The sequence below is a fragment of the Papilio polytes genome, unplaced genomic scaffold (assembly GCF_000836215.1).
Source record: "Papilio polytes unplaced genomic scaffold, Ppol_1.0 DF821067.1, whole genome shotgun sequence".
NCBI classification, from domain to species: Eukaryota; Metazoa; Arthropoda; class Insecta; order Lepidoptera; family Papilionidae; genus Papilio; species Papilio polytes.
Window position 1 is genome coordinate 3,376,529 of NW_013528137.1, and position 16,387 is coordinate 3,392,915.

The following is a 16,387-nucleotide window of genomic DNA, read 5'->3' on the forward strand; positions in this document are numbered from 1 at the left end:
ACCTTTTTAATAAGCGGGCTTCGGCGAGCGTGAAGGAACCCAGCAAGCGTGCAAACCGTATTCCTTTTAGTAAGTTATACAGAAATTTGATTTGACCATCATTAAGAAAGTTAAATAACTATTTTACTACCTTTTTAAAAGCATAATGCATATATCTATTCAAATAAAGGAGCGATCCGTAGTTTGTTTTCTATAAAGGACTAGCTTTCGCTCACGGGTACGTCGAGAAATAAAAAAAAAGTAGCCTATGTGTTCTTCCAGACTATGTTCTATGTCAAATTTTATCTAGATCCGTTAAGCCGTTTAGGCTACAAACTCTAACAAACATCAATCCATCTAAACTTTCCCATTAATTTATAATATAGTAAGGGACTTACTACCTTGGGATTCAAATCAAACAAATAACAACAAAGTCTGAAATACTCAAAACAAACATTTTACACAAATATATAACATTAATTTTATAATTTAAAGTCGAATTACACGTCTACAAATATATCTTACTATTTCCTTGGTATTTTTCTTGTAAACAAAGCGTTTTGAAAGCAATCGTAACGCGTAAAATCGGAGATTGCGCGATGCTATCACATACACTAAGGCTTTGTTTGCACTGACGGGTATAAATGTAGCTTTTGTCAAAGATTATTGCAGAATTTCTAATCGGCCATTTTAACAATAGGAACAATACATAGAATAAATGTTAACGTTATTCTGGAAAGCATAATTATAATATTATTTTTAAAATAAGAACCATGTTGTTAAGATGATCGGTTTCTACAAGCCTGATTTTTTTTAATAACAAGTAGCCACTGTTGTTTGCCAAGGTTTTGTTAAGGATTAAAAATAGATAATGAAAAAGTAACACTTGTGTGTATATATCCTTATATAAATGTAAAAAGGAGTGGAATCACGGACGGCGGAGTGACGCGGCGTAGGCGCGGGGTAGGCACGGCGAGATTAATGCAAAGACGCGTCACAAAGGGTGGGTTTTTGTTACGACGAATATTAGGACGGAATGCCAGTCTCGCAGGAAATTAGGCGTATCTCTGCACGAAATATTGCCGCCGAGGCGTTTCTTTTGTAATGGACGTCGTTTTGGTGAGCGCGTTGCTAAAAAAGTTTTATTGCTAAGACTAACCGAGCTCTTATTTATTATACGTGATACTATAAATAAGCTTTTACAGATGTGACAAAATGTTGGATTAACACGACATCTACCATAATCTAAGTTCATAGAAGTTATATATTGTTGGCCGAATAGAAATCAGCCTTTGATAATTTCGTATATTTATAATAATTTGAAGTATATATTAAATGTTTTGATTTACTTTTTATTAAAACAAATAGAAGGAATGTAAAGGAAGGAATATGCTTAGGAATTGTAAGTTAACCAAATAGTTACTAGGTGTTTGAAAACCTTGTGATACATTTTTTTTGTAAAATGTTAGCAGCTTTTTGTTAATCGTAAATCGTAAATCTCTTAACCATTACGCTATTGGCGATTTTACATTATCTAAAGTTTTTGTATATTTTTTACCAGATTTTTAAGACATTTATTTGACATCAAGACAGATCTGAATTTTTCGTGGAAAGTAAACGTGACTGTCTCGTTGGTTAGAATATTTTACATAATTCACTTTTATTATGATAAGGAGGAGGTAATCAACGTTTCTCTTTTGTTATCTCACCACCAAACCTCTCCCACGTACTCCAAATATATCTTAGTGTGTAAATAAGGGTTATAAATTATTTTTATGTAGAAAAAAAATGTTAGATGGATTCTCAAGAGATCTATTTTTTTGTCTTTTAATGTATTTCTTTTAATTTTAATTTTTTTGGCGTAGATTCAATGGTATTAAAATTGTCTTATTTTGTTACTTAAGCTAATTCATATTAAAAGATTAGTGGAACAGACAGACGCCAAACAAAAGCTAAACTCGTTTAAGTCCAGTGCGATTAAAGGCTTTGCTGGGATGAGGTATAAGACATTACGCGAACGCTCTCAGCCGCTTACAAAATTTAATAAAACCTTTATTTAGATTGACGTGAACTTTTAAAGTTTGCATTGAAATTGATGAGAAAAAATATGCTTTAATTGTGGTGCTTGTTAATGAATAGCTTACTGAAGTAGATGTCCTTTTGTTTTTTTTAATACTAGCTTTCGCTTGTGACTGTCCGCATGGACTTAAAAAACAAAAGTAAAGTCTTGGAGTTTATTTCGTTACATACAGATATGCTTATCTTCACTCTCTAGTTATTTGCTCTTTATAATATTTGTCTACATATTGACATTGTAAATAAAAGATAACAATGTAAGTTTCAAGTTACGCTTCTGAAATATAACGGTTAGAAATAAAAATCGATACAGCAAGACATTGTTACTCTGAAAGAATGAGCTCACGTTACCCTGTCGGAACTTTTTTTATACCTTTTTAAAGCGCCGACAGCGACGTGCCAGACTGAAATTCCGGAAAGCTGTTTCAAATTTAATAGACACGCCGAAATACCACGACTAGAAGATTGATTTTCTACTAAAAATGTACTAAAACGAAAAAGATCAGGGGTGTTGAACCAATGGTATGTGATCCATTATTTTAGGCACATCACCTATTATAGAAAGTACGAGGAACATAACTATGCTAAGGGAAGTATGAAGTTTGGGCGTTAGTGTAGGGCGCGGATGGGCGATCGCCCAGGGCGATGGACTGAAAAACGCTCCACAGTCACATATACCTGTAACCTAACAATTGGTAACAATAATTATCTTTGAATTACTTTAAAATGATCATATCTATACTATTATAATAAAGCGTAAACACACACTTCTTTGTTGCCTAAGATGTTAGCAATCACAGCATATTTTTGTTTTTGAACAATTCTTCTTTTAATAAAAAACCCTACACTTACGTCACGCTTTAGGCTATTTTTTTTCACGCCATATTTATATGGTAAATATTTTGGAATAAAACCCTAATGTGGGAAAGAGACCATAAGTTGCTGCCAACATCATGAAAGCGAGATTGCTAAGGTTTGTGATGTCACGTCATTTTGACATTTGCTATTGATAATTTGACAAATGTAAACAATAAAATAAAATTGTCATAATTTCATGAGGATGGAGCCGCACGGGAGTAGCTAGTTTATAATATCTAGACATACGTAACTGTTACAATTACGTTTTATTGTAAGTTATTTGTGTAATTCCTACATTGTAAATTAAAGTTTAGTTCGTACGCTTGGGATTTAAGGTGTGTTGAAACAGTAATTATCGCTCTTTAAGGATCAAGATAAACGAGCGCTCTAAGGAAAAGTCAATTTCAAACTTTCGCCGGCTGATTACGAGTTAATTACTAGTTGGGTAATGGATTATTTTACCCGCCCTATTGTTTTCACACTTAATAGATTTTTGTACCGCTATCTAACGTCTTTAAGCTGAATAACTTTTAATTATTTGTCTTGTTTTTCTTAATCTTAATAATCTTACTCATATTATAAATGCGAAAGTTTAGATGGATGGATGTTTGTTAGATTTTGTAGCCTAAACGACTGAACGGATTTCGGTGTAATTTGGCATAGACGTATTTGATACTCTGGAAGAACACATAGGCTCCTCATTTGTGTTTTTTTAAATTCCACGCGTAAGGAGTCGCGCGCGAATGCTTGTATAAGATAATTTAAAACATAGAACGTAAGAGAAAAGACATGTGTAATGAGTTATTCACTATCTATTTATTTATTAAAAAAAACCAACAGCGTACAAATATAAAATTAAAAAAAAATCTAGTATTATGTTATAGTAAAACCAATGACAGATTTTTATTTAAGCTATCTAATATTATTGCAATTAAGGTCTTTTTCTCTTAAACTTTATACATTTATGATTTATGTCCTGTAGTTCTGAAATCTATATATAGTCCTGGCTATCTTGATTAGTATTTTATAAACAATTTATTTAATCGATACTAGCGATATCTATACTAGTATACTATTAGTACTTTTAGGTATAATAAAGCGTAAACACACACTTCTTTGTTGCCTAAGATGTCAGCTATCACGACATATTTTCGAATAATTCTTTTTTTTAACAAAAAGTCCTACACTTACGTCACGCTTTAGGCTATGTATTGTCACGTCGTTAAACTTAGGGGTAAATATTTTGGATAAAAACCCTAATGTGGGAAAGAGACCATAAGTTGTTGCCAACACCAATGGTTTGACATCATGTCATGTCATTTTGACATTTGCAATTGATAATTTGACAAATGTGAACGATAAAATGAAATTTTTATAATTTTATGCGGATGAAGTCGCATGGGAACAGCTAGTTAATTATAAAACTGCACTCGAGATCTCGTCACTCGTCAGGAATGCGCGCGAATATCCATCCTTCTAATGACACTGACAGCTGTCAGTTAGAGATATGACGTTTATGCCAATAATCTAGTGTTGCGCCAATTCTATAGCGCGGTACTCATTTCCTTCTTAACAGTATAGATCATGTTTGCGTATATGTTTGTACAAACAATTAACTACGTGACGACAGTAACAAGAGGAAGAACAATACCCACATTGTAGTGATTCAAAGTCAAGGCTGTTTCAATTAACATAGCCTTGGTCAGTAAGATGGGCAATCAAGTTGTTTAAAGCGTTTATATCGAATTATAACAATAGTATAAGTGGATAAGAAGTGTTAAATCCAATGTAGTCTAATCGTTACGTATGTAGGCCCTTAGAAAAAAAATCATAATAAACACACACTGATTCGGCCCTTTGTTAGTATGAAGGCCATTGAGTCTTAATTTTAAATTCTCTAAGTTTGAATATATGTCATGTCTGAATTCCCAAAACTCTGTGGTTACACATAAAGGCATAGATTTGTATGTAAGATACAGTTTTTGTTAATCTATACTAATATAATAAAGCGTAAACACACAACTTCGTAGCTTAAGATGTCAGCAACCACAGCGTATTTTTGAATATTTCTTATATTAATGAAAAGCCCTACACTTACGATACGCTTTAGCCTACATATTTTCACGCTACTAAACTTAGGGGGTAAATAAATAGGAAAATACCTTCATGTTGGAAAGGGACCATAACCTACAAGCGGCCAACATTAAGGAAGCAAGGTTATAATGGAATTTAACAAAAGTAGACAAGAGAAGCCGCACGGGAACAGATAGTTTCTTATAAACAGAGCTGTAAATACTAAAACAGGTCACGTTAGTTTCTTTTAGCACTAGTTATGACATAATATGCTAATTCTCCTAATTCATGATTCATAACAAGATACATTCGTAAATTGAGTCTCAAAAGTGTCGGACGTGAGAGAGGTTATCAAAATGTTTACGTTTTATTTGATCGCTTGTGCGTTTTTTGTCAACGTAAAGAGTGATTGGGGACCTTTCCAAGCGTTGTTGTACTCTGATTTAATAACTTGTAAGTAGAAGAAGAAGAAACAAAAGACAATTGTGTTTTGTTTTTTTAATGGCCAGTATTTTTATTCAGTCCAAAAATAGTAAGTAATGTCAGTTTTAAAAGTCATTTTTTCCAGGTAACCACAATAAACAAGTAGATCTTGATGTGAAAGACACTATGGTCTATTTCTACGATTTTAAAAACAATCTAAACGTAAGCTACAAGATCGACAAATTCGTTGATGGCATATCTCATTATCAAACTTTAGATGTCAAAAGGAAATTGATATTTTTCGTCCCAGGTTACAAATCTAGTATTTACAAGAAGACGGAAGAGAAAATACGTCAAACATTCAGCGATTTAGACACATATCTGATTATAATTGACCATTCCACTTACACATCTTCGAAAGGTGGAGTCAGAGATAGTTACGAGAGATCTGTGATGTATACTTATCATCTCGGCAGGGCATTAGGAAAATTACTCGTTGATTTCCACACAAAAGGATTTCCTTCCAACAAAATTCATTGCATCGGTCACAGCCTAGGAGCTCAAATGCTTGGCTTCGCTGGAACAACCTACATGAGATTAACAGGCGAGAAAATATGGCGGATAACGGGAATCGATCCAGCCGGTCCTTGTTTTTCTAACAGTCTTATAGAAGACCAATTAAGATCAGGCGTAGCTCAATATGTTGAAGTATATCACTGTAATGTGGGAGAATTGGGAACGACCAGTATCTTAGCTGATACAGATTTCTTTATAAATAACGGTAAGAAGCAACCGGAGTGCCATGAAGGATTGATCCCAGGATACGGGGCTTCAGAAGCAGCGAAATGCAGTCATAAAGCATGTGTCAGATATTGGGCTGAAACGGTGCATCACCCCGGTTGGTATTCGGCCTGGAAATGTGACAGTTATAAGGAGTTTTCTAAAGGAAGATGCATTAGGAATGACGTCACAATAGCTGGTTACTCTAACCCAGGTAACGTTACGGGATTATTTTACGCTTCTACAGAGACTTATGGTGTTGTTTAGTTGTAAAGTTATAGTTAACGTGTAGTTTGTTATTGCCGGTGTTGCGGATGGGCAGCTGCAGCGATGGTCCCTTCGCTATTCACCCTGTTTGTTCATCCCTCCCTTGTTTAAAAAATATATTACCTAATCCAACCAAACAAGCATCTGTTATTGCTTAAACAACAATAGATTTCTTATCCCATGTCAATGAAAATGTTCCAGTTATGTTTTTGAACGAGTTATAGTAACAAATATTTCTATGTAAGTAATATCTCGAACAGAGTGACTTTTGTCGTATCGTAGAGAAATCTCCCGCAGAGCGAAGTCACGTACTAATTCGAGCGATCAATCTCTCCGACAATGCTATCCATTATTTTCTTTGACTGAAGACTTTGTCATACAATTACATTTCGGCCTATTTCTGATATATCTTTTCTTACGTTGATATACGATTTTTGTGAAACTTGTATTGTGATATTTTTTGGACATCAAATTCTATAAATTGTTATCAATATTTTTTCTTTAAAGTCTCATTCATAGACTATATGATGACTAATTATTTTACGGCCCAGTGACGGCGCCGACCAGTTTCAGACTCTGCGAGGGACCTTCTTCAGGGCGAGGATTAATGGTGTTGTGTAGCGGTAAATAATTTAACTATATCATGATTAGTTAATTAAATAATCCTTGAAGAATTAAATGTGTGATTGTTTTATTTTGTAGAAAGAGAAAATAAAATAAATATTTTTGTATTTCTATTAAATTATTTAAAGAATGTGAAATGGTTTTATTTCTCAGAGACTTTCAAGTAACATTTATTGTACGCTGGATATGAAAGGTGGACAGGACGTCTCTAGAGAATAAAGCCAGTCTAGTACCAGTCTAATAATGTCCAGTATCCATTTGTAACCATACTTTCAGAATAATATTGCATCTTAGAACTTAGCGTTTTCGCCGCGACTCCGTTCGCTTGGAACAAATAAAAACAAAAGAAAGTATAGACTACTTTCTTTTGTTTTTATTTTATATTATTGTTCTTTTTGCCTGTCAAACTGTCGACTATTCCAAATTTCATCGAGATCTATGAATCTAACAAAGAACCATTTATTTCGCATTAATAAATTAGGAAGATTAATAAATAACTTTCAATTATTACGATATTAAAATATTTTCGAATATCTGTTTCGTGGAACAACATTTCATGGAGTAATTATCGGTCTTAACGAATCAAGATAACTGACGCAAAGTGGGGGCCGCAATGGAGGGATGAAGTGGACAGGGTGCGAGGAGTCAATTAAAAACTTGGAGATCGGATCGGGGTGATAACGACTTAATTACTACTCCGTAAATGGATTATTTTGCTCGCTTCTTTTATTTTCTTATTTAATTTTAAGATGTTATCAATTGCAATCGTTCTGACTATCGCCAAAATGTTTATTCTTTTTACTTCTGCATGTTTAGTTAATTTAGTAACTTTACTGCAGCTGTGCGAGGAAATTTATCCAACATATAAGAGCATAAATAAGGGGGTCTTTTTTCACATGATTAAAAAAACAATAATAATTTTATACCTTCTTAAATTGTAAGAATTGTATAAATGGTAGACCAGACCAGGGCCCTCGAGGGTGACCAAACCGCCCTCGACCGTCCCTTTAAGGGGCAGTCACCCAGGGCGCTGCATAGAAAGGGCTCTACAGGTATGCTCAAAGTCTCAAGTAGGTCTGTGTACACTCCCTCGCCCAGGGCGCTGATAGCGCTAAAACTGGTACTATACCACTGTGAATGCAAAGTTATAGGGAAGGAAAATTGTAAACGATATCTAGTTTCCGAATAAAGATGATAATCTAAATAAAACTTTATTGTACAGCCGTAAGATTTGTTTTCATGTAATACAAATATTGTCAACTTTTTGCGCAACGCCAACCGGTCTTGGAGAAAAAATATTTAATGAATTTGGATGACGTAGTGTTTTGAGTCAAACGTTTTAGGTATGTTGGAAGATTCTACCTGGTTATTAATAAAGCTTGAAGCTGTATTGTATAAGATTCAAGAGAAAATCAAATCTTTCCCATTGAAATATAATTTCCCAAAATAATATACCAAATGTTTTAATTTACTTTAATCAACACTCGCAAGTTTTGATAAAAATGGATAAATTGAGCCTTGATAAAAGTCAATACTAGAATTATATACAAACGGAATCGTGGGAAGGAACTATATTGAATTAAGATACGAAAGGTGCGTCTGCGCAAGACATGAGTTGTCTATTCAGGGTTAGAACTCTCGCGGTCGTCTACGGAGTTAAACGTGTGTTAGGTTGTCAAGATGTTTCTTCGATCATTTCTCGCTACCGTGTTTTTATCAACCGTTTATTGCAATTGGGGACCTTTCCGTGCTGTTTTGTATTCTGATTGGATTAGCTGTAAGTACATTTTAATCTGTATTTTAATGCTTTGTTAAAACGATCTTTTAGATGTTATTGACTTGTGTATACTTTTAGGCTATGTATTGACATGTCGAAGGTTATCGGTTATATTGTTATTGGTTTTTAAAAACACATTTGATATGTGTTTTTGTTATTGTTTTACATTCATATACGTTTTTTAAATTAGAGGCTGAAACGTAGAGATATTAATAAGTTTTGTTTGTTTTATAACTTTCCATAGATAGTGAGGATTTCTTTTGGAAACATTTTTTGCGTTCTTAAAATATAATATAAGACTATCAATAGGACAAGTTAAAACAGTGCCTGATAAATAGTTTAGTTAAATATTTTATACATATATAAGCTCTATAATCTAATTTAAATACAACACATGACCGTACAGTACATGACACAAGTACAGTCACCTTAATACGTATGCAGAATGCGAGTACCGTACTTATTAGGCAAGGACATTGTGAGTGTACAATGATATCATTTTTATAGTTTCCTTATAAGTTTCCTTATAGTTAACTTGAGTTCAATAATCTTGTAAATAATTCAATAATGGTTGCAGATAATTTCTGTTTTCCTTAACTTTTGACTGATGTTTCGTAAATTGCGTTTCAATTGTACCATAGGTTTCCATTGCCGAACAATTTAGAGAAATTAGATATTGCCTAAAAAATAAGATACAGAAATAATGTACTTTTAAATGGGTCTTGAGGAAATTTTAAATATATAGTTTTTTTTTGTATTCTGTTTTAAAGTAATAGATTAGACTGTAGGAAACCCGTTAGATACAAAAATCTTCGATATGTTAAAGTATCAGTGTCTGTTATTTTTTATCTACACTATCGAATAGTAATCAACGTCATTAGGACCCTGATTACGGTTCAAATGCGATATTTTATCGCGTACTTATTCAAGGACAAAGGTCTGGCAGTGGAACTATAAATTACTTCATCAGTATTGAGCGACTTTTAAATTGGCACCTTGATTACATGAGTACTCATCTACTGGATGAGACAACTCAAATTCTCATAAGCAAGTGTACATTCAAAATATTTAATTAATTGTCCACAGCGTCTTTTCTGTCAGTTCTTAAATCAGCTTCATCTCCTCTACCTTATCCTAGTCTCGTAGTATCAGCGTACCGTGTTTTCTCAAAAACAAGTTTATCATCCGTCATCTCAGTCATCACTCCCTTCTTTATGTCACCTTTCATGCAATCCATCGCTTTGTATGTCTACCTCTACTGGTGTATCCACTCATAACTAACGGCCTTCTTGTTACATGCGATTCATCCCTCGTAAGATGCAAATACCATGCTAACCTTTTACTCCTTAATTTCTCCACAACTGGAGCTACTCTCAAACTTTTTTTTTTATAACATAAGGGTGCAAACGAGCAAGCGGCCACCTGAATCCACCGAAATGAAAAGCGACCGCTGCCCATAAACATCCGCAATTGCAACTGCGTTGCCTACCCTTAATTGACGGGGGAGACGCACATTAAGAGGACACTTACCCTTCCTATGCGTCTCCTCCACCGTAAAATCCACTTTTCCTTCCCATCCTTTCTCTTAAGAAAAGGGTAGAAAGAGAAAGGGACTAAAATTAGGCCTCCCGCACCACACTCATCAGACGAAACGCGGAATTGCTTCCACTTCACGCCTGTTTTCTGTGTGGTCGTGGTATTACACCGGGCGAGCTGGCCAATTCGTGTGAAGATGTTAAAGCGGGCTCTACCACTTCCTCCATTATATTTATTTCTTATCTTATCCATTTGTGTTACCCCACGACTCCTTGTAGTCCTTTAATATAGTCTTTTAATAGAGTTCAATCTAATTTTTGTCTTTTACATGTTACAATGGTTGAATGAAACATTTCATCGCTAACAGCTTCATTGTTGCTTCATCCAATGACATTTTTATTTGGATTTGGTCTACTTAAATATTACATTGTTTCTTTATAAGAAATCATTAGATTTAGTTCCAATAAATCGATTAATTGGTCTTATTGTGAACTCGATATATATAAAAGGAAATGCTGAGATTCTTTAAATTCTACTTCTCTCACTTTAATGAACATTTATTTTTCTCTCCTTGCAACGTGTTTTAATTTGTTCTTAAGTTTTTGCATCGTTTGATCACTTTTATAAATAAAAACGAGATTTGTATTGAATGATGTTATTCAACCAACTGAAATCTAAGAACAGTATTTATAAACTTTGAAAATGTTTGAAAAATCTATCTACGATTTGCTAAATTTCACGTTTTATTGATATACGACACTAGATACAGTTTTGATTATAGTGATATTTAAAAAAATAATAATAAAATAATTAAGATTACGAGATACTATTTTATTATTACAACCATGTAATAGATTATTATTGTAATAGTTGTATCCTCAAGTTTATTTTATGTTTAAATAATAAAGGATTACAAATAACTGGTACAAACATTGCCTAGTGCAGGCATCACTAGATTAAACGTACTAACCATATATTACAAATGTATTCTTGAAGACTTAGTATAAGAAGTACAAATTGCCTTAGCCTTAAGTTAGTATAAATGCAATTGTAATTTTTCAATATTTTTCGCTGTCAATAAAATTGTTTCTATATTTATTTCTACTATGTTTTGATTAAATATGACTCGATGGTTTCAACTAAATTCACACATGTTTTCAAATTTAAACTCGATTAAACTTATCTTATTTTGTATTCCAGGTAACATCAACAAAACAGCAGTACTCGATGTGAGTAACGTCGATGTCTACTTCTACGATTTCAAAAACAATTTCAACGCAACATTCGAAATAGACAAAGCGATAGACGGATTAACTAATCTCTACAGCCTAGATATTACAAGGAAACTGATATTCTTCGTTCCTGGATACAAATCTAACATTTACAAGAACACAGAAGAAACTATACGACAAACATTCAAAGATGTTCCAAATACTTACCTTATTATAATTGACCATTCCGCGTATACATCTAAACCTGGAGGACGAAGGGAAGTTTACGAAAAATCAGTTACCTTTGTCCCATCTATAGGAAAAAGATTGGGGACGTTTTTAGCCGATCTGCATAGCAAAGCTTACCCTTCTAGTAATATACATTGCATTGGACATAGTTTGGGTGCTCAGATTCTAGGATACGCTGGTACTACATATAGTAATAAGACTTCAGAAAAGATATGGAGGATTACAGGCATTGATCCAGCTGGTCCTTGCTTTTCAAACAGCTTCATTGATAATCAAATACGATCAGGTGTAGCGGAGTACGTTGAAGTATACCATTGTAATGCAGGTGGTTTAGGAACTACAGCTGTTCTAGCTGACATTGATTTCTTCTTCAATAAAGGTAGAAAGCAGCCTGATTGCCATGAAGGTTATATACCTGCGTATGGTGAATCTGAGGCTGCTAAGTGTAGTCATAAAGCTTGTGTTAAATTCTGGTCGGAGACAGTACACCATCCCGGTTGGTATTTAGCTTGGGCTTGTGATTCTTACAAAGATTTCTCTAAAGGCAAATGTGCGGCGAATCAAGTCACAATAGCAGGTTATTCAAATCCAGGAAACGCGACCGGAGTATTTTATGTATCAACACATGCGTATGCAACTGATTAGTATATTTTAAAGGTATTTAAAATTGCACTATAGGGAATATTAGTCATTAAATAAACTAAATGTACAATACTTGTAGATATTTGTAGTTTTATAGGTTATGAAATGTGATATATAAATTCTAGAAGTATAAATAAAACTAATTACGAATAATAAAGTTGTTTATTATTGTAATTAACTAACTATTCTTTGAACGTTTTCTTGTACATTCAAAAAGGTAGAAAAAAAAGATAGACAATTGTAATTAAGAGAAGAAAACGTTAAAGAATATTGTTGCCTTGCGATTTAAAGGTTAGGTTGGAACTTAGTTTTTATCTTTGAACTTGTTATTGCACTCTGCAATCTGTATCATAAAATTGAACTCACTGACATGTATAATCTATACAAGCCATGATAAGCGATATGTTACATTTTACTTAAATTTAATTACAGTGCGATCAAATGTGGCCACTGACAATACTAACTTTGCAAATATATTTAAAGCCTACTGAAATCCGAATATTTATCTTTTCGACCTTTTGACATTAATAAGCATCGATTAAATTTTCCTAAGAGCAGGCACACACTTCTAACTAAACTATCGCATAACTGTTGTTCGATCGTCGATTGTTTTGCAGCAAATTCAACTGTTTAGTTGCACAACTAAATATCTAGGAGTGTTCGCACTTCCATCCGAAGGTGCACGCTCTTTGATAGCTAAAGCATAAGAAAACAAAACAGAAACATAACAATTTTCAAAATAAAAACGATAGCATTAAAGTTAAACGGATTTCAAATCAGCTGCGTATATATCCAGGTTTTATTCAATTTCTTTTGAACGTAAAACTATAAAATGTTTTGTCGTATAATATCCAATGAAGTGAGAGCGTCGCGAGTTGAGTGTTTCAAGTAGCTTTATAGATGGGAACGGAGAAAGATTGCATACGTTAGTGGCCCACGACGTTTGTTGCTCCCACTCGGTAATACGCTAGATCAATCACTTGCAATGTTCATACTCTTCTTTTGTATTACTTCAGGAAAATATATGCAAACATACTTGTGTATAAGAACAATAACTCTTTTTATATCATAATGTGGCAAATTTTTAGTGGACACCTGATTCCGCCGAAATGACGAAGCGACCGCTGTCCATAGACATCCGCAATTGCAGATGCTACCCTTTATCGACGAAGGAGGAGACGCACATAAAGAGGATATTTCCCCAATGCGTCTCCTCCACCTTTAAATCCACTGTCCCAAGCACAAGAAAAGGGTGGAAGGGAAATGACTAATGTTAGGTCCCGGCAGGCACATGTATATGACAAAATGCTGCTGTCTTCTGTTCAGTCGTGGTATTGTATCGGACGAGCCAGCCAATTCATGCGAAGATGTAAAATCGGGCTCTACCACTGTTTAAACTTGCGTAAACTTGCGTCTATGCCACATTAATTTAATCTGATATATTTATTTATATCTCAATAGCACTATCATACTAATATTATAAATGCAAAGTTTAGATGGATGGATTGATGGATAGATGGATGCTTGTTAGAGTTTATAGCCTAAACGGCTGAACAGATTTCGATGAAATTTGGTACAGACGTAGACAATAGTCTGGAAGAACACATAGGCTACTCACTTTTGTTTTTCTAAAATCCACGCGGACGGAGTTAGTTAGCGGGGAAAGGTAGTTAACTATAAAATAAACGACCGGTGTAGTTAATAGAAACATGGTTTATATAACATACTTGTAGGTTATGTGAGAACATGTGGTGGTAGTTTACAAGCCGCAAACCGCAACAGAAGTCCGGCTTACTCAATACTACTCTGTTATTTGTTCCTGATACATGACAATGTAGTCCTACGCCATTACAATTGCTATTGCAAGTTTGTAATGTCTATGACATGGAAATGAACCCTAAATTTCTATTTCACTTACCGTAATTTTATATTTGCGAATGTTGTATTAATGGAAAAAAAAGAAAAAATATGTAAAACTATACTATTAGAATAAAGCGTAAACACTTTCTTCTTTGTTGCCTAAGATGTCAGCAATTACATCATATTTTTAAATAATTCTTTTTTAATAAAAAGCCCTGCACTTACATCAGGCTTAAGCCTATATATTTTACGGCATTAAACCTAGGGGGTAAATGTTTTGGATAAAAACCCTAATGTGAGAAAGAGACCATAAGTTGCTGCCAACACCAAGGAAGCAAGATTGCCATAGCAAGGTAATTGGTATTTTGTCATTTACAATTGAGAATTTGATAAATGTAAACAATACAATAATATTTTTACAATATGCGGAAGAAGCCGCACGGGAACATCTAGTATATAATAAAAAAAATTAACTCATTAATGTTATAAGGATAACGCAACCAACAAAAAAGAAAAAAAAAATCAAACTGTGCAAAAAAGAGCACGGACGCTAAAAAATGCGAATGTTTAGATGGATCCATAGATCTTTGTTAGAGGTTGTAGTTGTAATAAAATGCTGCACTGATCTCCATGAAATTTGGCTGAATGTAGAAGATAGTCTGGAAGAACACAGGTTACTCACTTTTGCTTTTTCTAATTCCACGTAGATGAAGACGCGGTTGAAAGCTTGACTACTGGACTGGACGTACTGTTCTGGATTTTAAAAAAATAACTGAGATATGACTATATTTTTTTAATGAATTTTCAGCAATTGAAACGGCAAGGAAACCACGTATCCCAACTAGTAGATTATTTTAAGGCACATTTATTACATAACGTTTGGCGCCGTAGCGTTGGTCACTGATTTTTGACTAGAGAAACAATAGATTTGTGAATGAAGGAATCAATTTGAGACACCAGAATGTTTAAAAATAATTTAAATTGTTATTTTGGTTATGTCAGTAAAGTAAACAAGTGTAACAAATCTGTAACATAACCCGCAAATTTGTTAGCCACAGCCAATAAAGCGTGATATTAATAGTTGTCGAAAATCTGCTAATAAAACAGTGTGTGCCGCTTCGCAGCCAAAATCCACAAAGCTACGCGTATTTATGTTACGTTTAAATTATTTGCTGTCCCGTGAAATTGCACCCGTCGGTCCCGACGGTCAAACATTAATTGAAAAGCAAAATTAAGAGAGTTTTTTTGTTAGAGATACGTGTTTTTTGTACATTGTAGCTCACGTTTTAATTGGGGGCGTATGTCATTTCAATACAAAAAAACCTTTCAATTAAGGTTTGAAATTTAAAAAGTTATCTTTATTGATGCTTTGCCAAACATGCCTTTCTTAGCAACTACAATCCTGTTGTTTTAATAAAGATGACAACGAAAGTTTCAAGTAAAATACAATAATTTCGTCCTGTATTTTGCCTAGATTTTGCATGATATAATCAAATCCGAATAAACTCAACTATCATTTGTTTAGATAGTCAATATTATGGCAATGAAGAGGTTAAGATAACAATAATTAATAACCCTCCATCTTGATTGTTGTACGATAGTAAATGATTTAATTACACGATTTAAACTACGTAAGATAATTTGGGAATCATCTAGTTTATAATATCACGTATTTGTGTTACTGGGAATGTACAATTCAGAGCTACGAGTAAAAGGCTTTATGTTGCATGCTACATTTGTTTCATTCGGCGCGAAACATTTGCTTAGGCGCGCGGCTGTAACGCGCCGACACGACAAATTGAGTTCAGTCACCACTGATGCGTGATAAAATGTCGCATTGCGTGATGTATTATAATTCAGTTAATTGCTGATCTTAGTTTTGAAAGAATATCTCACGTTAATTGACTTAATAAAATTGATTCGTACAAACAAGTTTATTTTCGTGACCTTTTAGTTTTTTATTGAAATATTGCCGCAAGACGTTAATAAAATATTGTATCGAGTCTTAGTTAAGATAACTAAGTACAGAATA

The 16,387-nt window shown here is 33.8% G+C and overlaps 2 protein-coding genes across 2 annotated transcripts; both read left to right on the forward strand.

The window, feature by feature from the left end:
• Positions 1-5,307: 5,307 nt before the first annotated feature.
• LOC106109724 (phospholipase A1-like) lies at positions 5,308-7,135 on the forward strand. Its single transcript, XM_013291325.1, has 3 exons — positions 5,308-5,439; positions 5,555-6,403; positions 7,008-7,135. Exons 1-3 carry the CDS (start codon positions 5,343-5,345, stop codon positions 7,085-7,087), a joined length of 1,026 nt encoding a protein of 341 aa, XP_013146779.1. The 5' UTR covers positions 5,308-5,342; the 3' UTR covers positions 7,088-7,135.
• A 1,557-nt stretch (positions 7,136-8,692) lies between these two features.
• Positions 8,693-13,562, forward strand: LOC106109695 (phospholipase A1-like). Its single transcript, XM_013291284.1, has 2 exons — positions 8,693-8,857; positions 11,594-13,562. The coding sequence occupies exons 1-2, from the start codon at positions 8,761-8,763 to the stop codon at positions 12,496-12,498; spliced, it is 1,002 nt and encodes a 333-aa protein (XP_013146738.1). The 5' UTR covers positions 8,693-8,760; the 3' UTR covers positions 12,499-13,562.
• Positions 13,563-16,387: the final 2,825 nt, after the last annotated feature.

Coding starts and splice junctions, on each gene's coding strand:
- LOC106109724 (XM_013291325.1), top strand. CDS start 5,343: ATGTTTACGTTTTATTTGATCGCTTGTGCGTTTTTTGTCAACGTAAAG. Junction 5,440..5,554: donor GTACTCTGATTTAATAACTT/GTAAGTAGAAGA, acceptor CATTTTTTCCAG/GTAACCACAATAAACAAGTA. Junction 6,404..7,007: donor AGCTGGTTACTCTAACCCAG/GTAACGTTACGG, acceptor TTTACGGCCCAG/TGACGGCGCCGACCAGTTTC.
- LOC106109695 (XM_013291284.1), top strand. CDS start 8,761: ATGTTTCTTCGATCATTTCTCGCTACCGTGTTTTTATCAACCGTTTAT. Junction 8,858..11,593: donor GTATTCTGATTGGATTAGCT/GTAAGTACATTT, acceptor TTTGTATTCCAG/GTAACATCAACAAAACAGCA.